The following is a 25,523-nucleotide window of genomic DNA, read 5'->3' as shown; positions in this document are numbered from 1 at the left end:
CATGTTTTTCCAATTGTAAATAAAGCAGCAATAAACATGGGGGTGCAGGTATCTTTTTCAATCAGTGTTTTTGTGTCTTTTGGTAGATACCTAGGAGTGGGATTGCTGGGTCATAGGGAAGCTCCATGTTTAGCAGTTTGAGGAAACTCTCAACAGTTTTCCATAGTGGTTGTGCTAGTTTGCATTCCCACTCTGAAGGTTGAAGTTTAACACCTGTCTCACTCAGCTAAAATCAAATTATTAGCAGGTTGTGTCCCTTACTGGAGACTCTCAGAAAGAATCCATTTCCTTGCCCCCCCCCTTTTTTTTAATAATATAATAGTTTATTTTTACATCATTTTGTGCCTTTTTCCATCCCAGTTGTAATCCCCATGGATTTCCTATCACCTAGTCACCTGTGTGATTATATAATCCAAAATAATTCCCTCATCTCAAGGTTGATTGGCAACTACAATTCCACATGTAAACTTAATTGCTGTTTAGATATAAAAACACTCAAGTTCCAGGATTTAAGATGTGGATATCTTTGGGCATTACTTTGCTTTCCGTATATTTGCTACTTCTTTTAAGAAATATTAAAGATACAACTATCGCACATTCATTTACATGACACTCATTAACATCTTTTATTACTTCCATAAAACTGCAGCAAGGTAAAAAATAAATGGTATCTTTTTATTATTTCTACTTGATAATAAAGTAACTATAGCACAGAGCGCAATCTATCCCCTTTACTCTCCAAATCAAGGTGTGTGCTGAGGGCGCTCTAATAGTAGTCACCAGGTCCACTGATTCCCTTTTCCTTGCCCTTGCGGCAGACCCAATGTTCTTCAACTGCTCTAGAAAAAGTCTTCCCTACTGCTATTTGTTAATTTCTATCAGCCCACAATTTAACTAGTCATAGGTAAGTTACTACCATGTAAATTCTCACTCTGTCTGCCTCTCTCTTGTACACACACACATACAAATATATAAATGGGCATGAGTTTATATATAAAGCATATAGACTGTACATATCAGTTTTGATTTTTTTAAACTAGCATCTTTTTCAGGTTAACATAATACATTTGAATGAATAAAGTTTAATTTCATCTAATTGAAGATCACAAACTAAGACATGCCTTTCACTTTTCTGTGGCAAAGGGAGAGATAAAATATAGTTTTATAATAAAGAATCCCTATCTGGTAAATAATGAAAAATAAAGCAGAAATCCTGTCATATTAACTAAATAATTGCAATTCTAAATTGGGATGGCAAAAATGATCATAAGATCTTTTGTAAGAGTTATAAGAAATTTAACTCATTGCAAAGGTCAACTTTAATTATGGTATTAATGATATAAATATGGATAATATTATAGGATAGGATATATTTCTAATTATTTAGTTTCATATTAGCAATAACAGTAGTTGCCAATTATGAAGCATACATAGTATAGATACTGCACTAAGGTGCTTCAATTGTATTCTTGCATTTTAACATTAAAAGTTATTACATCCATCGTAATAGTTGGAAGAGAGTAAGTAACTTGCTCAACAACAGATGTCTTTGACTCTAATCAATATGAACTAATGTTATTCAGCCTGGAAAACAAACTCAGGTTTTCTTTTAAGGTGCTCATTAATGAATTTGGGGTTTCCAAGTAAGAGATACAGTAAGGATGCCCTTGGTCTCTGCCTATAAGGCAAATGAAATCGATAATTATCTAAAAGCATAGAGAAAGAGAAAGCAAGTGGCAGGGTCTTTGTTTCTCTAAAACATCACTTGCTCAATTCAACCTTTCTTACTTCCAAAAATCTCAAGAACAGCTCTTTTATCAGGGCAATTAAAATGAAGTCCTTTTCATCAACAGTCTACAAGCTTTCAATGTTGTAAGTGAAAAGTCCTTGGCCTAATTTTCTTTTTCCTTTTTAAGGCAACATACTCTTTCTTCCTGGAAAACTTCCAACATATATTTATCTTTCTCGGTGTGTCTTTCCTCACCAGTATACCATTTAACTACTCCATGAATCGTTCAATCTGAAGACATACAATTTTTTTCTGCTTATCATTTAATTATTATTGATTTCTTCCATCAATCTTTTTTTTTAAACTCTGACATGCCTACACATGTAAAATTTTAAAATAAGATTGACTTCTTAGGTTTATTTCTCTTCATGACTCTATTTGCTAAAATTTTGCTCTGTGTTTGAGAATATTTCTTACATATTCTAATTATTTGTTCAACCTTCCCTTCTTTGAACAAAAAAGACTTAAAATTTTCACTTGGCTTGAGAATGGCACATCTTCAAACAACTAGCAACAACAAATGCTGGCGAGGATGTAGAGAAAAAGGAACTCTCCTGCACTGCTGGTGGGAATGCAAACTAGCAACCACTATGGAAAACTGTTGAGAGGTTCCTCAAACTGCTAAACATGGAGCTTCCCTACGACCCAGCAATCCCACTCCTAGGTATCTACCCAAAAGACACAAAAACACTGATTGAAAAAGATACCTGCACCCCCATGTTTATTGCTGCTTTATTTACAATTGGAAAAACATGGAAGCAGCCCAAATGCCCAAAAGTAGATGACTGGATTAAAAAGATGTGGTACATATATACAATGGAATATTACTCAGCAACCAAAAAAGAGAAACACATGTCTTTTGCAGCAACTTGGATGGAGCTGGAAAAGATCATGCTTAGTGAGATAAGCCAGAAAGAGAAAGAAAAATACCGGATGGTTTCACTCATAGCAGCAGTATAATGGACCAGGTGAGAAAATAACAAAAATAATGAACAACCATATACCAGAGACATTTTGCGGGGGTGGAGTGGGGAATGGGATTAAAAACGGGAGGGAAGTGCACGGGATTATGGTGGTGGCACACGGGTGACATGGTGATGGGAAACCCACGGGGATTACAATTGAGATGGAGAAAAAAAAATGTACAAAAGGATGTAAAAATAAACTGTTACAAAAAAAAAAATTTTTTTTCATTTGGCTTTACTGAAATTCAGATCTTGATTCTGGGGTATTCCGAAAAGAGAGAGCTCCACAGATGTTAGAAGCCCATTCATCGCTATTATCTCTGGAATTTTTTGCTCTACAAACAAGCAGGCTGTTCCTTTCATGCTGATAAAAACAGACATCACCTCAAAAGTGAACATGTGATATCTTTTTCCTTTGAGAATCAGAGTATGAGGGAAGATGGGAATGTAAATAAGTAAACAGTGTGAAAACAGTGGGAATTCAAGAGTTTAGAGACTCCATTATTAGAACTTCTACATTTTCAAGATCTCTTCTATGAGTTCTACCCATTTGGAAGCAATAGAAAACAGCCATCTACCTTCAGGTAAATCAATATGAAGAAGGAGGACCACTGTTAGAAAACAAATCAAAAGCGATAGATCAACAGAGAGAGCAGAATCATTCTTTAGTAGGAACATTAATGATGCGCTATTGCCAACACAGCAGCAAAAAGCAGCTGCTACAAATGATTACTTAATTTCTCTAAAATTCTGTACTCAAAATTCCACTGATTACAGAAAGGGCTATCCAAACTGAGGTTATCCATGACTGCTAACAGGTAGAAGGAAGGTCTGACTGCAATAGTTTGTGTACTGCTCCCCAGATTAACTACCTATTTACACAGGAAGCAGAAGGCTTAAAAGCAAAGCAAGTAATAGGGGGGAAATTCATATAGATACTTAAAGCTGTTATTAAGATTCAGGTATTCCTCCTGGCTCAAACTGGTTAAACACTAAAACAACAGGCACAAAGAGGACTCTTGGTAATCGACCATTACCTTAGGTTTACTATTACTCACTTGCATACCAAAATTCCTACCCAATGGGGGGGGGCGGTAACATAACTGCCATTTTCTGAACACATGATCTAGTCATGAAACTACACTGTGACTGTCAATCAAGATTCCAGACATTCTACCCCCCCCATCAAATGTCAGTAATTCTATAAAAATTCTAACTTCCGGCCCTCCCTGATGGTGCAGCGGGTTAAAGCACAGCACTAAGAAGCTAAAGCCACTTCCGCATGAGTTCGATCCCCGCCTGCCCCGGAGGTGACCACATGGCATGGCAGACCTCTCCTGACCTGCCCGCTGCTCCCCTCAGCAGTGTACCTTGTCCATCTGCCTGTTCTGCTCCCCGCTCTGTCTCTGGTGAATCCTCTCACCCTCCACATCTCTGGCCTGTACCCCAGTACTGTATGAATAAATAAATCTTTAAAAAAAGAAATTCTAACTTCCTTTAAAAGGACAAGACATACTTTGGAATCAATCCCTGTCTGCCTTCTTATTAGATTTAAGTAATTAAAGTTCTCTGTGCCATGAATCTTTTACCTGGTCTAGTGAACTGGCTAGTAGCATATGTCAAACAATGAGCTCACTGCATTCAGTAACATACCTAGACTTTTAAATCTCCAAAATGAGAAAAGGAGCTGGATACTAGTTAGCAAAAAAGAAAAATAATCACAAGTGTCCATGATGACTCCTGGATCTTATATCAGATGACTGAAAGGTATTTTACAATTTGCTTTTAAAATGGAGTTTCAAAGCATTAACACTAGCTAGCCTAAAATATATAACATATATTCTGAAAAGACATCTTTTGCTTTTTGGAGACTTTGTAGCTAGGAGTACATTTAAGTAGAGAGAAATTAAAAATTCTAAAGGCATAAAAATCATTGACTTCCAAAGTAAATTAGCTTTTTTTAGTACAATATAAAAATGTCATCAATATTATTTATTTTATTTTATTTATTTTTTATATCATTCTTCATTTTGGGCATTTTTCCATTTCAGTTTTAATCCCCATGGGCTTCCCATCACCAGTTCACCCGTATGCCATCACCACAATCCAGTGCACCCCAGTTCCCATCCCATTCCCCCTCATACCTCCCATAAAATGTCTCTGGTTTATAGTTGTTCATTGTTTTCATTTTTACTCTATTACATTTGTTAGTCTTTCTTTTTTCTTCCCTGATCCCTTATGCTCCTGCTGAGTAAAACCATCCAGTATTTTTCTTTCTCTTTCTGGGTTATTTCACTAAGCATGATCCCTTCCAGGTCCATCCCTGTTGCTGCAAAAAGTACAAGTTTATCTTATCTTTCTTTCTTTTTAAGATTTATTTATTTATGCATATAGAACTGGGGTACAGGCCAAAGGTGCAGGGTCAGTAAGAGGATTCACCAGAGACAGACTGGGGAGCAGAACAGGCCCACTGACAAAGTACACTGCTGAGGGGAGCAGCGGGTGGGTCAGAAAAGGTCTGTCATGCCACGTAAGTCACCTCCCGGGCTGGGGACGGAACTTGTGCTGAAGTGACTTTAGCTTCTTAGTGCTGCATTTACCAGCTGCGCCACCAGGGAGGGCCCAAGTTTATCTATTTTGATAAATCCATTTCCTGTGCCTTACCTATTATAGTTGGTTTAATTACAACAGTGTTTAAAGTTGATGTGTTTTATAATCTCCCTGTATTCAAAAAAAATTTTGTTGGCAGTATATAACACCTCTGGAAGAAACACAAAGGTCAGACTTAAAAAAAAAAAAGGTCGTCCCTGGTGGCGCAGCGGGTTAAAGCACAGCACTCAGCACTGAGAATCTAAAGCCGCTTCCACATGAGTTTGATTCCCACCTGCTCCGGAGGTGACCACATGTTGTGGCAGACCTCTCATGACCCGCCCGCTGCTCCCCTCAGCAGTGTACTTCGTTGATCTGCCTGTTCTGTTCCCCACTCTGTCTCTGGTGAAACCTCTCACCGCCCCTGAGCCTCTGGCCTGTACCCCAGTTCTGTATGCACAAATAAATAAATCTTTTAAAAAAAAAAGCAGTCTATATTTAATGTTCAGAATACCTGATACTCTTAATATTTTAATTCTCCCAAAACCCTGTGAAGTATGCATAGTATTTCTATTTCACAGAAATTAGGTAACTAGACCCTAGTCTTACACATTTTCTAACTAGTAGAGTCAGCCTATAAACCCAGAATATATACTCTTTAGCAATCTACCTGTTGCCTCCTTTAGCCAACAGTAAAATGGTATAGTTCAAATTTATAAATATTAAGTGTACCTACTATTTTATATCACATATAAAGATATGATAATCTTAAGATAATCAGTCCAGCATCCTATCATCTTGGCAAACACCTTTTAAGAATTACTTGTTTATGTTAATCTCTCAAAATCATCAGACTGAAGAAAAAGGGGAAAAAACAGAAGCTTCCAATTCTAATTCCTTCATACAGTTGTCCCAAAGTGGAAATTTACTTAACAGTAAAATTTACTCTATGATTTATAGAAAGTATATATATTTACTAGACCAAAACATACTTCTCATACATATTTGGTAGTTTATCGAGTTACTGTTTCACAGCTTTCCCAAAGACTTGCAATTTCCTAAGTGTTAAAGGTGTTTTTGACTGTTAATAAAGGCAACTTTTGGAAAGCGCCTGAGAATGAAGGCTGGTTACCAGGGAAACCATTATGAATGTAACTTCCAAACCTCACCCCGACCTCCTGGGAGATGAGAAGTACTGGAGACTGAGTCAAATTACCAATAGCCAATTTTACAAATGCCAATACTAATACCAATGATTTAATCTGTTGTGTCTATGTTCTGAAACCTCAATAATGACTCATGAGATTGGGGTTCTGAGTGTTTCCTGGTTGGTTAAGATTTAGGAAGAACACTGTGCTTAGAGACAGCAATAAATCTGTGCATCTTTTCATCATTCCTGGACCTATGAATCTTTGCATCTGACTATTCCTAAATAAAAGCCTGTGTAATAAATTGTGATCTAGTACATAAATGTATTTCCTGAATTTTTTGTGCCCCTCTAGCAAGTTAATTTAAGCCTGAGGAGAGATCTAATTTGTAGCCAATCGATCAGAAGCACAGGTAATAATAATCTAGGCTTGAGAGAGGAAACTAAGTCTGAGAGAGGATTGTGGGACTCTCCTATCAGCTAGTGGCCCACATGCCTAGGTTGAGTCTTACCTAGTGCTTGAAGCTGGTTTCTGATGTGAAAGTTGGTCTTGGAAGACTGACCCCTTAGATTGGAATCTGACACTATTCCAGGGTAAACAGTATCAGAATAGAACTGAAATCTCAGACAAAGCTGGTATATGAGAATTGCTTGAGGAAAATGACACACCTCCACTAGAAATTGGTCTCAGAACACCAAAACACAGAAACATTCCACAATTCCCTAACTATACATAAATTCAGAAATTATGGTTTGGAAGCTATCAGCAATTTCAGTAAACTGAAGAAGAAATCTTCTAACAGGTTCCTAAATATGTACAGGAGGATCTATAACCAATCTTGTTTCCCATAAGTATGTTCTACACTTTCATAACAGCTGTATCCTCAATTATTGTACCTCTTTCCTTCCCTCAGTTTCTATAAGGCACAATAACTTAAACACCATAAAAGCACTATGTGCCGGGCCCTCCTTGTGGCGCAGCGGGTTAAAGCACAGCACTGAGAAACTTAAGCTACTTCTGCATGAGTTCGATTCCCGCCTGCTCCGGAGGTGACCACATGGCGTGGCAGACCTCTCCTGACCCGCCTGCTGCTCCCCTCAGCAGTGTACTTCGTTGATCTGCCTGTTCTGCTCCCTGCTCTGTCTCTGGTGAATCCTCTCACCCTCCCCATCTCTGGCTTGTATCCCAATTCTATATGAATAAATAAATAAATCTTTTAAAAAAAAAAAAAAGCACTATGTGCCAAAGTCCATTGACGATTGTGGGACTGTGAGGATCCTCTTTAAAATTCAAATCCTGAGCCCTCCCTGGTGGCGCAATGGTTTAGTTAAAGCACAGCACTGCGAACTATCAAAAGCTGTTTCCACATGAGTTCAATCCCTGGCCAGGGAGGTAACCCACATGGCACAGCAGACCTCACCTGACCTGCCCACTGCTCCACTTAGCAGTGTATTTCCTGCAATCTGCCTGTTCTGCTCGTCAGTGTCTCTCACCGCCCCTGCACCTCTGGCCTGTACCCCAGTTATGTATGCATAAATAAGTTTATTAAAATAAAATTCAAATCCTGTATCTAGTTCTTTATTTGACAGATTCTAGGAAAAAGGAATATTTTCAGTATGTACTTTGGGAAGCAGGATTAGGAGAGAAGGAACATTAGTTTTAGTGAAATAATGCACATACTGATAGAATGAAAAACTCAAAAGAGAAGGAGGAAGGACCAAGTAGGAAAACAACACTAATATGAATATTTCAAGAAAGTGAAAACTATAAAATTGATAGCTAAAGATTAAAAAATCCAGTGGCGAGGACAATAGAAATGAAGCAAGAAAAAATTGAGGTAGGAAAGCTAAAAGTTAAGATGATTAGGTAAGAACACATATCAAGTTCAATTATACTTATCACATAGTAACTTACCAACAACTAAAGAGTTTTCATGGTCAGAACATGCTACAATTACAAGGTTTTCAATGATATTTTATATAATGACTTGGTCTAGGGTGTGGTGGCATTAGTGAGAAAGAGATGTAACAAGAAATAGAAGAATCAATTGAAAATTAAAAGGATCAAAGGACAAAAAGGGCATAGTAGCCAAAGGATCATATCAATGGAAGCTGAAGTGACAAAGGATAATGACAGAATGTGATACAGAAGTAAGATGTCAGGCATTGCAATAGTTTGCAGAAAACTAAAAAAATATATTGGAGGCTAGAACAGATGGTTATAAAGGAGAAAATCTTAATAATGTCAACATCATTTTATCTTTTAAAACGACATATATATTTGAGTCTTGTCATAAAGATAACTTACAAAATTGTGCCTACTTATAGTCACTTTAAAAGATTGCAAATTCTCCATCTGAACATCAGTGGATATTTAGTTTAATTCTCCTAAAAACTAAAACTAAAATGGATATCATCTAGGAAGACAACAATTATGCAAATTAATTTTTCATGAGCTAAACAAACACCTATCATCTTGAGTATTCAGAAATAAGTAATACACTCAGGGAGAATTATGCTTGTTCTCCAGAAGCCTGCTTTTGATTTCAAAATAAAATATTTTATATAATAAAGCAAACTCTAAAATACATATATGAGAAAAATGCTAATTGAGTAGAATTTCATATAATCTCTACTTAAAATGGTTGAAAAGTTCAATCTTTTGAAATTGCTTTTTCTCTAGACAATGGCTTATGTTCAAAACATTAAACTTTGAATAATTATATATAAATTATTCAAAATTTTTCCAGTACTCACAAATTAGCTGAAGTTCAATTTTAGTAACATAAAAAGTCTTTGCTTTAATATCAGATGAGTTTCTCTGAATCAATCTAAAGTATCCAAATATGTCATTCCAATTCTGTAAGAACTTGTACTTTATAATGACTCATTGATATTTAGAGAGAGAATTTACAGTCTTTTAAAGAGACTATACATTGAGTAAATTTTATAACAGTAGTGTATCAAAATTTAGTTTTACACAAGTTGGCGTTTGACTTGCATTTTGAGAATTAATGTTGTGAATCTTTTCTTAACCAACTTTAGATTACCTTTTCACTATGTCACTTATGATTGAAAAGAAATATTTCTAAAAGTAAGAAGTACTAAAACCTTCTCTATTCATTCTGAGGGAACACCATTTCCACCACAATAAAAAATAGAGAATACTACAACTGTACTTAAAATTTTATACCTTATAAGTATGTTAATCTTATAGGTATCTTATAAGTATCACCAGATAATACTTACCAATGCACACATCAATTTTCCCCTTAATAGCAGCTTCATGCAGAGGGGTGTAGTTCCAGTTATCCCTGGCATTTGGATCAGCTCCTTGGCATAGTAACAGACTCACAACCTCAGCATGGCCAAAAGAGCAGGCGTTATGAAGTGGGATGAGACCTCCATCATCACGAGCATGGACATTAGCACCCATTTGTAATAAGTGTTCTACAACATCCTTCCTCCCAAAACCTAAAGAGAAAGAAAATACATATCATTTTTTGTAAAGAGAACCATTAAAATTTCTTTATCAACAAATATGAGCTAAAGTATGTTTTCCATATTAAAAAAAAAATTGGTCATGATTCAAAATAATTCTCAGATCTCACAGAACTTTGAAAGTTCTTCCCTTGATCTTTGGGCATATCATAACACTTACTATGTGCTGAACAACTGTGCTAGTATACAAAATGAATAAGACAAGAGTCCTGTCTTAGTCACTCACTTTCCTATTTCACAAGACAAAATTATAGATGTAAAATTCATCTCTTTAAGAAACAAAGATTATTTTATTATTGCTGACAAACAAACCTAATATAAATCACAACTTTCAAAATACACTAGGGTACTGGAGAGGAATGTATAGAGGAATGTATGAGAAACATGTGGTAATAGTTTAGTACAAAAAATTTGAAAAAAAAGACAGATGCCAAAAAGATCCTGGGACCAGTAGTCAAACTAAGTGAATGGACAATTAAGAAATACAACTTTGGCTTGAATTAATGAGTTTGAGAGTACAGGTATTTGGAAACACAGAACATGAGTAACAAATAAGGGGGTGGAGGGATGAATAAGGATATGAAGCAGTGTAAGGACAAGGCAGACACTCAGAAAGGTTAAGACATATCAAAATCATGCAAGAAAAGGAAACAAAGGTAATGATATTATGCAGAGTCTAGCACTATTGTTAGGGGGGAAAAGGATGTCCTGAACGAAATCTGCAGATACAGATTTTGTGGACTCCACCCCCTGCTCCAGTTATTGAAACTACAACTCTACCCCCTACTCTAGTCACTGAGTCACTGATAGTGACTGAATCAAAGGGAGAACTGTGAGGACCCAAGGGTGGAGCTAAGCAACCATTTTTGAGATATACATATAGGAGCCATGTTAGGCTCTCTCTCTCTCCCTTGGTCTTGTGCTGGAGGCTGGTTGCTTGGCTCTTGATGAGTTTTTACTGTGCTATTGGAATTGAGGAACTGGTAGGATGCTCTAGTTGTATCTCTCTCTCTCTCTCTCTCTCTCTCTCTCTCTCATTCCCTGGGTTGTTCCTTTTTCTTTCCCCTTTGTAAATAAACCCATTATTAATCCTCTTTGTGTGTGCCTGCAGTACAAGTGAACTTTAAGCACATGGGTGAGGACCCATAAACAGACAACCCAGTTCACATTGGGTTGCCCTGTAACACTATGAGGACTTAGCAAACCAAGATCAATGCAGAAGAGGAAAAACAGTCACTACTAATTTGAAAGTAATTGCAGTACAGTAATGAAATTGAAAGTTAAACACTGCAATGCATCGAAAGAAAGGAACCTGCAAATACCGGCAATTTGATCATTATAAAAAACTCTTTCCTGCTTTTCAAATTTTAAGCCTTAGTCACTAGGTATTAGTACCTCCATGCTCTTATTTACTATGTAATATTACTTCGAAATGGCATCTCTAAAAAATCTAAAGAAGTGACATGGTGCTACCTTCCTCCATTATGTGAATATATAAGCTAATGAGAACTATATGGAAAATAGAGAAAATTTCAAGATACGTCCTCCACACCTAATACAATTTCATTCATCTCAGGAGAGCAGGCTCTAAAATAAGTCTCTTAAAGATTGGTTTCCACAGATACATATCATATAGCCATTTGTATTTGCTGTAGTTTTGTGTACATCATGAGTAAGAAGTTTAAATTGTATCATAAGTATATGATAATCCATTCATAAGGGAATTTATTTGATCCTAATTCATGTCTTAAAAGGACTACTGTAACAGGAGCGATGCCTCTGATACCATGTGACATGACTGGTTTTGCAGAGGCCTACATCAATGTGTAATATTTGCCCAGCTCCAGCCCAGTGGGAGCTGTTGACAGAGGCCCATGTAGCATGCAGCCTGTGAGCCAACCCTGCAGTTCCAGTAACTTACCCTGCCCCATTGCTAGGCACAGGAAAAGGTCCATAGCTCCACTGGGTGCCTGGTGAGTTCCTAGAAACAGCTCAGGGGCCAACTGTTCTGAGGGCACCAGCTTGCCAGACCTCACATTGAAGGGCCCACCCTATGAATGACCACCAGACCTCAGTATAGGTCAGGTTTCCACTTTTGAATATCACTATGGAACTGTGGGCTCCCCAACTCCCAAATCCCATGCACTCTCCCACCCCCCTGTTCTCAAGATGTAGTCTTTGTGCCCAGAGTTGCTGCTGGTTAAGCTAAATGTAGAGTCAGGCAGGGAGCCTCTAGCCAGAACAAAAGTCTTGGTATGAGGATATCTGCTGTAAACAGGAGGCAGACATTATGGTCAGATTAGCATAACCAGCTAGACCACCATGACAGGAAGTAGACAGGGATTAGAGATAGGATGTTTTTATGGGCAGTAACAATGGAGCCCCCAAGCAACAGCCCCTCTTCACTTCACCCCTAGTTTATGCCAGACTATTATGCACCCCCAATCCACATCCCCATTACACATCCCCATTACACATTCCTCCATGTACTTGCTCACCTTCCCTGAATCTCACCATCAAATAAATGTGAGAAGACTGCCCCAGAAATTGGCATGGTAGCTTCAGATACCCTCCTCTCTCTCTATTTGGACTTTGGAATTTTTCCTCCATATGGTGCTGCTCCCAAGGTTACTGCCCCATGAGGCAACATAGAGCTGAACAAAGATTGATCAGGTTCGCATTCCCACAGGTTCCATAGGTTTTTGCGACCATTCTGGATTGCAAATGGACCAATCAGACTCACACTTGACTAGCATCAATCAAACAGCTAGAAATGTAAATGAACTAACCAGGATGGAAAGGTAGGGACCCTGAGGGTTCTATAAGCCAGAGCAGCAGTCAGCATGGTCCATTCATCAGACAGATAGCTCAGACACACTCATCCTGAGACTTTCACATATCTTTGCAGATCTCTGTGCCAGACCTTTGTTAAGTCCTCTAGCTCTGCCTCCTCATTGTCTACAGACTGGCACCCTTGGCCTTTATCTGGTGTCTCCAAATGGGCTGTCTGCTGTTGACTTATATCGGCACATCTCTAAGAGCTGTAGTGACTGATACCTCTGGCACTGCTGCCTGCTGATCAATGCTAACTAGCACTGCTGAGTTCTGAAAGCTGCCCACCTTCTGATTCTCCAGTACCACCTTCTGATGCTGTTAACTCTGGCACTATTAGTCTGGTGTCCAGCACTACCCAGGCTGGCTGGCAGTGCCACATCAGCAGCACCACCAGTGATCACCCCCAGCCAAAATGTATGGTCAAGTTCACCCCTTACCAATGTACCACCAACTCCAGGCTCTCATTGAAAGGACATCATCTTACTCAACCAATCTTTGCTTTGGACTCCCAGACTCTGCAGATACTGTCTGGGGAAGGACAACCAGCCCACCATGGCCTTAGAAATCTTTACTTTTTTCCAGTTTCCCTTTTTTAAATAAATCCTATTGTTGTTGCACCATGAGCCTCAGTTATAAACACACAGGTATGCACTCATCAAGTGATATTTTGCCTCTCCCCTTTACATTGTTTTACTATCAGTCACATATGTGAAATATAAGGTTCTTGTTATCTATTCATAAGGTCTGACTTGAGAGAGAAAATAGTTTCACTGATGCACACAGCATTTTAAACTGCCTGAAATTAAAACTTAAAAGTAACAAACCTGCCAGTGTTAAATCTTAAAACTAACAACCACAACTTCCAAATCTGATAAAGGGAAACAAATTTATGGTGTCTGGAACATTTTAAAGGGATGATGTTATATAAATGGTAGCAAATTCACAGTTTAAAGACATTTGTTCTTATTTAGACTGCCAACAAAGCCACAACTACGTATTTTACTTGTATTGACCTACCCCTAATATTTATGACATAATCCCACACTTTATTTTTTCTGTTTTCTCATTAAGTTAAAATATCCCATTCTAACTAAAAGCAATAACAGAACAATGGGTTCTGATTGAAAATATTGATCACTCTTCACATGTCTATTTTCCTGGCTTACTTGTTATTCTCTCTAAAAACTGGCAAAAACTAGCATCTAAAATGTTAGAATGACCTCTTTTGTTGAACATTATCAATTTCCATTCAAATAAAAATAAAACAAAAATTCTTTAACAATGAAAAAAAATTTCTCAATGAAACAAAATTCAGCTTGACACATTTTGAGGTGACATTTCTTTCCTGTTCATGGGACTCAACATTCACTAACTTAATGTAACACATGTAATTCCAGATTTCTAAAGGTCCATTAAACAGTAATTTTCAATCTTTTTGCATTAAAAGATTAGTTCACAAGAGGATCTTGGCTGATATACAGGAGGCAGCCTCAGAACTTAATGGGAGCCTGGCACAGCAGCCCCATCTCAACATGCTCTTCTAACTACTCACTTTCTTAGACTGACATATCTTCTAGTCTTTCAGTTCAGTAGTTTCTGGGAAATTAAATGTTACAGTGGTATTCCCCAGTCTAGAGATTGAAGAAAGTTTTGTTATATATTCTTTAAAAAATGACAAGGCTTTTGACACAGTGAATGCAATTTATTCACTCTAATATACACAAAATTGTAAATAATCAGAACTAGACTCTTGCTTAATGATGAATGCTCTGTAATAAATATGCATATTCTGTTTAATATTCAGTCATTATTGCTGCTGCTTCTTCTAATTTCAATTCTAACTATAGTAGCTTTAAGTACAGAAATACTTTATACTGCCTTAGATCAGAAGTCCCTCCTAAGCAACAGGGAGCTTATTCCCTGCTGTTTTTAAAATAACAGTTTAGAAAACAAACTACAAATGGCTCTGTACAGTCAATGAAGATGCATGGTTTTCATCTGTCAAAGGCAAACGCTGGCCCATTAATTTTACTAGTTTTAAAACCTGATTTAGAAAACACTGATGCTTAGATAAAAGAAGTATTTAATTAGCAGGTGGTTAAGAATGTGTGCCTTCTCCAAACCCAGTGGGGAAATCACCAGAAGCAAAAGGGTAAGAAATGACTCCCAGATTCCAACTAACAACAACAGTAAAAGGACAAAAATATTGTAAGCAAAATTTCCCTGATGAAGGAAAAAAAAAGTGCCTTTTCAGAAGAGCAGCTTAAGAGCAGATTAGATATCCTGTACAGACAATAAACCAGAAGGTGTTATAACAGTATCCTTTCCATTCTCAACATTGCCACATGTCTCCCGTGGTATTGTGAATATGAGCGCAGTGTCTCTACCAGCTCTAGCCAAAAGAGGGGAAAAAGAAAGATAAAATATTGGAATTTGGCTAGAATAGAAGGAAATGTACAGGTGAGCTCCCAATCAAGCAATTACAACAAAGATGACAAGACTTAGAAGAGGCCAGGTGAACCCCTGACAAATAAGGCAGAGTTGTAGAGAAATCATCATCCAGAGATTCTCCATCCTAACACATGTCCCTATTCTCCTCCAAACACTTGGAAGACCAATCCTTGGAACAAAAGCTTTCATGGCTCCTGAGACCCAACTTCCATCAAAACCTATCTTCCCATAACACAATCTTGTCCCAAGTAGCTGTTAGGTCTAAGAAAATATAACCTGAAGTAGAAAATGAGATTTCTTAAGAATGCAAGCACCATGAAAGAGCAACAAAATTAATTAAGTCAGAATAAGTAAACAGGGTATTTAAAATTGGAAATTAAATGTCAGCAAAGAAAAAAAAAAGGAGACTATTGAAAACACGATACAGGAAAAAAATCTAGCAAGTAAAACCTACTGGAAATATTGGCAGGAAAAGTATAATCAGGAGAAATAGTGAATTAAATGACCAGTAATAGAAAAAGGAATAAATTCCTGAGAAAATCAACTCGAAGAACTCTCCCAAAAAGCATCTACAAGAATAGAGGAAGAAAATGAGGGATGAGATAGAAGACAAAAAGAAAAGTAAAAATGACAAATTTCTCATTACTAACAGAAAGTAGAAAATTTCAGATTAATGAGAGGTCATGAAGTACCAAACAGAATGGATATATTAAAGTCTAACAATACTAAAGGCTATGAGATCATTAAGTTCTTCAGAAAGAAAACACAGATCATCTAAAAAGAAAACAAATGATTTCATACAGCACTGTTAAGCTGAATTTCCTATCTAGTTCACTTTTTACTTACAAGGAAGAATGAAATTAAAATATTCTCAGATATGTGGAATTTTAAAGATGAATACAAGATTCCCATTGAAAGTACTCTTGTAAAAATGCTTCAAGATGATAAAAATGAATTTAGAAAGTATACACTGTGTATGAGTACATGTGTTTCATGAATAAACTCAGTAAAAATGGTTTGTTCTCTCAAGGAACACTGAACAATAAACACTAACAAACAATTACAACGTGTAGATTACAAAAAGTCCCTGGTGGCACAAAGAGGTTAAAAGCACAGCAGTATGAAGCTATCTGCAACCACTGCAGTATCGGTTCTAGCCCAGGCCATGGAGGTGAAGCCACATGGCACAGCAGAACTCTCCTGTTTCCATAATTGCTCCCCTCAGCAGTGTGTTTCAGCTGATCTGCCTGTTCTGCTCCCCAATCTGTCTCTAGTGAATCCTCTCATCCCCAACATTTCTGATCTGTTCCCCAGTTCTTACACTCATAAATAAATCAATAAATCTTTTTTTTTTAAGATTTACTTATTTATGCATACAGAATGGGGTATAGGCCAGAGGTGCAGGGGCGGCGAGAGGCTTCAACAGAGACAGAGTGGGGAGCAGAACAGGCAGATCGATGAAGTACACTGCTGAAGGGAGCAGCAGGCAGGTCAGAAGAGGTCTGCCACACCATGTGGTCTCCTCTAGGGCAGGCGGGAATCGAACTCATACGGAAGTGGCTTTAACTTCTCAGTGCTGTGCTTTAACCCGCTGCACCACCAGGGAGGGCCAAATAAATCTTTTTTAAACAAGTAAACAACAAGAAAATTTATCTGAGTCTGGTGGAGAAAATCTTCCCTAATAAAGTGACATTTTTGAGTTAAGATCTAAGCAGATAAAAGAACAGGGATATATTTGTCAAAGAGGACAAGATACAGTGTGTAGAAAGATAAAAAGGTAGAAACCCCTATATATTCAATCACCTAAAAGTTCAGAATGGTTCAGAGAGAGTAATAAAAATACAGAAAGAGGTAACAGCATAGAATCAACTAACTTTCAGCCACAAAAGTTTGTTTTTTTTAATTTAAACAGTTTATTTTTACATCATTTTGTATACATATATTTTTCATCTCAATTGTAATCCCCGCGGGTTTCCCATCACCAAGTCACCTGTGTGCTATCACCATAGTCCCGTGCACTTCCCTCCCCACCCCGTTTTTGATCCCATTCCCCACTCCACCCCCACAAAATGTCTCTGGTATATGGCTGTTCATTATTCTTATTATTTTCTCGCCTGGTCCATTATACTCCTGCTATGAGTGAAACCATCCGGTATTTTCCTTTCTTTTCTCTTTTCCAGCTCCATCCAAGTTGCTGCAAAAGACATGTGTTTCTCTTTTTTGGTTGCTGAGTAATATTCCATTGCATATATGTACCACATCTTTTTTATCTAGTCATCTACTTTTGGGCATTTGGGGTGCTTCCATGTTTTTCCAATTGTAAATAAAGCAGCAATAAACATGGGGGTACAGGTATCTTTTTCAATCAGTGTTTTTGTGTGTGTCTTTTGGGTAGATACTTAGGAGTGGGATTGCTGAGTCGTAGGGAAGCTCCATGTTTAGCAGTTTGAGGAACCTCCAAACAGTTTTCCATAGTGGTTGTACTAGTTTGCATTCCCACCAGCAGTACAGGAGAGTTCCTTTTTCTCCACATCCTCACCAACATTTGTTGTTGCTAGTTGTTTGACAATGTGCCATTCTCACTGGGGTGAGGTGTTATCTCATTGTGGTTTTAATTTGCATCTCCCTTATCATGAGTGATGTTGAACATTTTTTCATATGCTTGTTGGCCATCTGCATTTCCTTTGGAGAAGTGTCTTTTTAGCTCTTCTGCCCATTTTTTGATGGGGCTGTTTACTTTATTTTTGTTGAGTTTCATCAGTTCTCCATATATTTTTGTGATCAGTCCTTTATCACTACTTTTGTGTGAGAAAATGTTTTCCCAATTAGTGGGCTGTCTGTTTGTTTTTAGTAATGTCTCTTTTGCTATACAGAAGCTCTTTAACTTGATGTAGTCCCATCTATTTATCTTTGCCTTCACTATTGTTCTGCCACAAAAGTGTTTAAGAAAAATGGGCTAATCCTTCAAAACCAATAGAAACAGCTCTGTGGAGACTATGACAATGTAAATTTAGAATATTAGCAAAGAAAACTGTAAAATATAGGAGAATATGTTTTTATACATCTATTTTAGAAGCTCCAGAGAAAAGGCTAAACTCTTAAATTGAGACAGCCTAGATAAAGAAATTACAACTATAGATAGGATGAGTTGCCCCAAGCCCTGTTTAAATAGGTGGATTAAATCACAGACTGGTGAGCCCTGTCCAAACAGTTCAGCCTACCATACTGACAAAGAGGAGCCATATTAGACAAAACACATTAGAACCTGACTAATTATTACCTCACAGTTTCCTGGAGGGAGGAAGCTGAAAGCCTTGGTGTGCAGTTGGAATGTAACCTGTCTGTACATGCCCTTCATAGACCAAGACAGAACAAGCTATGCTGCTGCTTCTATCCACCCGATTTCCTCCTCACTGCCTTCAAGGAGTCAGGCTAAATTCTCCTTTCTGGCACTGGCTCCCTCTTGCATGAATCCCTAACAAAGCCTTGTCTGGCCCAAATACAGTTAGTATTTTCTGATGAATTATTTCCCTAGAGAGTAAAGGATCCACTCTTTTGGGTCAGAGTCTGCAATAAAATTCCACTGACAGCTTTCAGTCTCTTTCCCTTTATTTTAACATAGAACCTACTGTAGAAGTTACCTTTACTGTAATAGTAAAGAAAACTTGAACAGGGAACAATGAATTAATCACAATAAATAAAAGACAGGAAAATGAAAACAAAATGTCCCCTAGTAATTTTGCTTTCACTCTAATTTTACAAAAGGAAAAAGCCCTCTACTCTCATTTTTATTTTAATGGTTGCATTTCAAAACGATTCAAGAAAACTGACCACCTATTTAGGAATAAAACCTAGCTGCTTAAATCCTTACCTCTCTGTATAGCAAGATAAATTCAACATCAGCATAGCTTAAGGTGCAAAATATCAAAATATAACAAAAATGTCAACATTAGGTTGACAGTTGTTAGGATGGAAAAAACTAAATGTAAAATTTATAGACTGAAAAATGTATAGATAAAAATTTTAAAAACAGGGTAATCTCTCCAATGATATGAAAAACATCAAAATGCAAAGAGTACATATAAAAAAGGTAATTCACAAAAAAGAAAATACCAATTAATTTTAAAAGTAAAATCAGTTACCCAGATACAATCAAAGAAAAGCATATTAAAACATGAATGTTGCTTTTTTATTTTAATCAGAGAGCTAAGAAATATATTTGAAATATGACATAGAGACAAAATGCTCAAAGGAGCACTATAAGAACACCAAATTGGAAGCTACCCAATGTTCATAAGCAGGAAGTTGGATAAGTAGTAGCATATTCACAATAAGAGTTTATATATAATAGTGAAAATGAACAGTCTAAACTCTGAAAGACAGAATATCACACAAAAGAGTATATACTAAATACTATCCTTATTTCAAAAACAGACAAAATTAATCTGTATGTAGTGGAGGAGTGAGTCAAATAACACCAAACAGGAGCTCCTATATCTCATTCTCAATCTAGGTGCTAGTTACACATGATGTGTGCGTGCTTCAGAGCTTATGTGAGGTTTCCAAAAACAAAGTACAATAATGGCTGGCATTGCCAAAAGCATGGTAGGAATATAAATAAGTAGAATGTTTCAGGAAAGAAAGTTTAGTAGCACATACAAAAACTCTCTAGGAATATAGATTCTGCACTGAGTTAAGTCAGCAATTTTACTTCTTTCTAGTTTACTTCATAGATTCAAACTCCTATAACTCCACAATATCATGAATAACAACCCAGTTTTTCTTTAAGAGATAATAACTATCTTACGGGCTTATTGGTAGTAACAGTTATCAAAATACTTTCCAAAACATAGAGCATACAAAATTCGGTGTCCTTAGTCTCACTGGATTTGGGAGTCAACCTGGGCTCCATGAGTACCCTCAACCAATGATTCTTAACTGTCTGGATGTGAGAACCACCAGAAGTTAAAAAAAAAAAAAAAAAAGGCCTGCCAGCTATACCACCTACCCCCTGTAACTTGTTTTTGTTTTTTTCTTTTTTTTAATATTTATTTTTTCATACAGAACTTGGGTACAAGCCAGTACAAGCCAGAGGTGTAGGGGTGGTGAGAGGATTCACCAGAGACAGAGTAGGGAGCAGAACAGGCAAAAGCACAATGCTGAAGGGGGCAGCAGGCCAGCAGGAGAGGTCTGCGGCACCACGTGGATCACCTCCTGGGGGAGGACAGAACTCGCACTGAAATGGCTGCAGCCAGCTTGCAGTGCTACGTCCTAACCCGTTGCACCAACAGGGAGGGCGCCCTATAATTTTTTTTAATAATGTTAGGTTAAGAATCATTTCTCTAATAGTGGAGCATCAGCAACAGCATTTACCTGGGACTTGTTAAAATCGCAAACTCTCAAACCTTAACCCAACAGAGTAAGAAAACTTTGCTAGTGGTCTAATAAACTTTAACAACAACAGGTCCTCCAAGTGATCCTGATGCAAAATTTGTGAACTATAATACTTCTGGAAATTTATAACTCTGAAAACTCTCTGTAAATTTTGGTGTTCAATTATTTCTTTCTGGGGAGACTGTCCATACCTTTCATCAGATTCTCTAAAAACAAAATTAAGAACCACTTCTATTCTATTAACTCAGCAGCTTTCAAGATGCAGTATGAAGACTCCTGGTGATCCCTGAAATTGCACTGGTGGTCTGTGAAACCTGAACTATTTTCAAAATAATATTAAGATGACTTTGCCTCTTCACTGTAAAGATACTGATAGTGCATAATTTCAAACATACTGTGTGTTGGTCATTTTGAAAATATACTCTTGGTACCATTAATGATATGACACAAAAGTAATGGTAGGTAGAACTAATGCCTTTTTGGCATGAATCAAAATAATGGCACCTAACTATACTATGAGTCATTGTATTCTTCATCATCAGGGCCTCATTTCTTTTTTTTTAATTTTAAGCAGCCACTTAGGAATTTCGCTTAGTAAATTCACTTAATATCCTTTATGAAACTGTCATTATTAATTGTATTATATTCCACTCTTGAGCACATATATTTTTAATGTTCTTGTGACAAAATAGGAAATACGTAAGTACTTCTACTTTGCACCAAATTATCTTTGTCTTGAGGAACCCTTATACAACTGTTTGAGCTCAATTAGACCTATGTATTTGACTGACATTTTCTTAAGAACAAAATGACCCTGTCAGCTTCAAAGAAAAACAAACTTTCATGCAAAACCAAGAATTATGTACTTTCATCTGCCACCATAAGCCTAACAGTTTTTTATATCAACAAATACATCTTAACATATTATGTGTTTATACACGTATTATGTATTTACAACACATAAAAACACATTAACAATAATGCTTGTTTATTATAAAGTAAAAAAGTGTCAATATTTCAAAAATCTTCATATTTCAGTGAACTAATTTTTCAAATGATCAAAACATACATAAGACCCATTAATGCAAGATAGACCAATAGATTTAACATTATAGAATATGAATATATTGTTGGTATGGCTTCAGATTCCACATTACAACTAATGTTTAGGAAACTATAATTTATCAATTTGGGTTAGTATTAAAAAAGAAAAATCTAAAATTATCTGAAAATGCTATTAAAAATTCTTTCATTTTCCAACTACATATCTGTTTAAAGCAGAATTTTCTTCATATACTTCAATTAAAATAAATACTATAACAAATGACATACAGAAGCATGTGAGAATTCACTGATCTTGTATTAGCTCAGATATTAAAATGACATGCTAAGTGTAAAGTATAATGCATCTTTCCTCATTATGCTGTTTTGGAAAATAGTTAATTTTCATTTAAAGTGTAATTTAATCTAACATATTTTAGAGTTCATTATTACCATTTTTAGCATGTTTTATGTCTTAATATGTTTCCACAGGCAGAAATTATATTTTAAAAAGCTTTCAATTACTTTTAAGATCATAAAAGAATTCTGAGACTAAAAAGTTTGAGAACCACTGCACTGTGACTATAAACTTCCTCAAGGGTAGGAAATAATGCCATTTCTTGTTATCTTGTGACTTACAGCACTTATTTCCTTGATTTGTTACTGACTACTGTCAAATCTTAGGACTCATGTCAGAGTCCTGAGAAAAAGGCCAAAGGGGGAAAACACACCATGGAACTGTTCCAAAGACTATTAATTATACAAGATTCATTAAATTCTTTCACATTCCCATAAATAGTTCATTAGTACTGAGTTTTACATTTTGATGACAAAGGAATAGACTATATAAGTATTATTATATAAGGACTATATATTATTATATATATATAAGGGCTATATATATATACATATACATACATACATAAGGACTATATTATTAATATATAAGGACTATATAAGGATTATTATTTACACATTTATGAAAGTCAGAAGGTCAGAAATCAGAATTAATTTGCAAAGTTCACTTGCTCAAACATTTACAGAACACAGGCTGAAATAAATACTGAACCTTTCTTATTCCATACCTTAAGTTTATCTGCTTTCATAAAATCCCAAAGGGGGGCACAGATACATTTTTCAACTATTAAATTATGGTGGGTATTTTGGGGGGAAGAACAAAATCAAATTTTTGATAGCTTGCTGTGGGTTTTAAAATCAGTTCCAAAAGTTATGTCCACAAATAGGTATATTTTCCTGCAAAGAAGTAACAGTTTAGCATGTCTTCTTAAGACAATGGAAAAACAGCTAAAATGTATCATTAACCATAAACCCATGTCACCTATTCCTTTAAAAAAAAAAAAAAGCAACAGTCAACATGAAAGTAACCTGAGCCTTAGTAAATAAAGACCCTCATATTTATTAAAAAGATGAGTAAGGATGCCCGAATGGTTTCCATGACTGCTGAGTATATTAGAATGACAACATCTGATCTTAGTCTAGTGATACATATACCCTAGTTTTTCAAAAGCATTAGCACTGACATTAGAGCATTGACTGAACATCAGAAGTCTAGGTTATTTTTACACTGTACCTAATGATAGAGGAACTTCAGTTTTAAGGATCTTTGGTCAGTCAGTAAATTCAAAATTTTTCTTTGACTTTGTAGTTAAAAAAAAAAGCATCTGCTAACAACCAAATGCCTCTTCATATATTTATAAACCACCACAGAAGAAAAAGTTAGAAATCTAAAAAGGCAAGCAAAAAAAAAAAAAGCTACTATCAACCATTATTTTGTTACACCAAAAAGGCAAAAGGGAGATGAAATTTTACAACATGTTATTACCCCTTTTCAATGAAATTTACTAGTCTACGCTGACTGTGGAGCTGATACAGGCCAAAAAGTAAAACAATGCCACAGAAAAAAGTTAATAAAAGCTCACACTGCTTTAGTGGTATAAACGGATACCTGAATAAAAAGGCAAAGGTAAGTTTCCATATTGACAAAGAATACAACAGTTCACCCTGGGGAAAAGCAATCTTGGACATCTGGTGAAACCTTATAAAGAAAACACAGTGGACACAAAGCAAAACAAACCAAACCTTCCTCAATTTCTTGGAATCAAAATGACTTTTACAAAACTAAAAGTTATTCTCAAATCCTCAAAAGTTAAAGGTTTTAGTAACAACAACAACAAAACAATAACCACCCCCACCTTATTCAATTTGTATTGTCAGTCCATTTTGAAGACACCTGGTAGTAGGTCTCACAAGATGAGGGCTACACCCCAACTTCCTAATCATTTTTATCAGAATAAGTATAAGCCAAGATAACTTTAAAGACCCTGACAAAGAGGAAGAAAAAAAGAATTAAAGAGCATTCATCTCTTTAGTAGTACCTACTGCACATTTTACAATCAATTACCCAAAAGGTTTCTCTGTCCACTCTCATTTCATCACACTCATGATGATATTTTTTTCCTTTTCAGAACCTAACACTACAATGAAATAAATTTTCTTAAATCATTTGATTACTTTTCTTCATCAGGGCTCCTAAACCAAGGTTCCATTTTTTTAGCAAGCTCACAACTTGACCCTTGATATATCTTCTAACCCCTAGATAAATTTCTTTGGCCTCTGAGCTGCCAAAAATCACTAAACAGAAGACAGAAGGAACACTTATACTATGATCTATTTAGTTCCTTGGGAAGGAAGCAGATGCCTCAGGGGAGGAAAAGATTACAGGTAACTAGACTAAACTTGTCAAAAAGCTTCTGTGTAAAAAAGACTACAGGAGACCTTACCTACAAAAGACCTGTAGCAGAACATTTCTGGCTAGTGTTCCCTAGAAAGTGCCACAAAGACTAAACTGAGATCGCAATGATCAGTTTACATTTTTCATAATGTAAAAGCTACTACTTACTGTAGGAGATAAGCCTGAAAATTTAATGAAGGACTTCTATTGTAGGTCAGAGTTGTATGTTCAAATTGAGAAGAAAGGACAAGAGGAACTACCCTAAACATCTCACATCTCTATTCTTATCCTTGGGAATTATTCAGCAATTAATTTCTCTAAAAGGGAATGGGGGGCGGGAACTAAGGCTCAATCCTCTGCCAAGTTAGTTTTTATAATAATTTCAGCAGGACAGCATCTCTATGGACAATGCATACTTAAAGAAAACACACATGAAACAGATAAATTATGATCTACCATTTTAATACCAGCTAAAAGACAGCATGATGGTTAAAAAATATGAAAGAGGGCTCTTCCTGGTGGTGCAACAGGTTAAAGCACCACATTATGAAGTTCCCCCAAAGATACTGCAGCACAAGTTCCATCCCCCACATGGCAGACCCACATGGCATGGCAGACCTTTTCTGGCTGCCCCTCCCCCCTGCTGCTCCCCTCAGCAGTGTACTTTGTCAATCTGCCTGTTCTGCTCCCCACTCTGTCTCTGGTGAATCTTCTCACCCACCACACCTCTGGCCTGTACCCCAGTTTTATAAGCATAAATAAATAAATAAATCTTTTTTTTAAAAAAAGAAAGAATAGCATATATTTGAATTAGAAATAAGAAGTCAGGCCACAGAAAATAATTCAAAATAAAGAAAAAAAAATCATTTCAAGAGTAAAGACTAAATGTGAGGGAAACCAAAAGTGGGAAAAAAAATCACAGACAATGCCTTATGGCAGGATTAAACACAAACTATGACCCATGCACCAAATCTGGGTCACTCTCCATTTCAATAAAGTTTTGTTGGAACACAATTATACTCATTCATTTATACACTATCGATGGGCAATACATAAGAC

At 36.5% G+C, this 25,523-nt stretch overlaps 1 protein-coding gene across 1 annotated transcript in view; it reads right to left on the bottom strand.

Annotated features, from left to right (window-relative positions):
- TNKS (tankyrase, TRF1-interacting ankyrin-related ADP-ribose polymerase) overlaps nucleotides 1–25,523 on the bottom strand; it is a 166,594-nt gene that overhangs the window by 135,937 nt on the left and 5,134 nt on the right. Inside the window, exon 2 of the mRNA XM_004682203.2 lies at nucleotides 9,740–9,964. Within this exon, the coding sequence (XP_004682260.1) occupies nucleotides 9,740–9,964 (225 nt within the window). The remainder of the gene's footprint in view (nucleotides 1–9,739; nucleotides 9,965–25,523) is intronic.

This window comes from Condylura cristata, unplaced genomic scaffold, assembly GCF_000260355.1.
Source record: "Condylura cristata isolate star-nosed mole 26May11 unplaced genomic scaffold, ConCri1.0 scaffold00014, whole genome shotgun sequence".
NCBI classification, from domain to species: Eukaryota; Metazoa; Chordata; class Mammalia; order Eulipotyphla; family Talpidae; genus Condylura; species Condylura cristata.
Note: the sequence above shows the minus strand (reverse complement) of the source record. Positions and strands in the feature narration are given on the sequence as shown.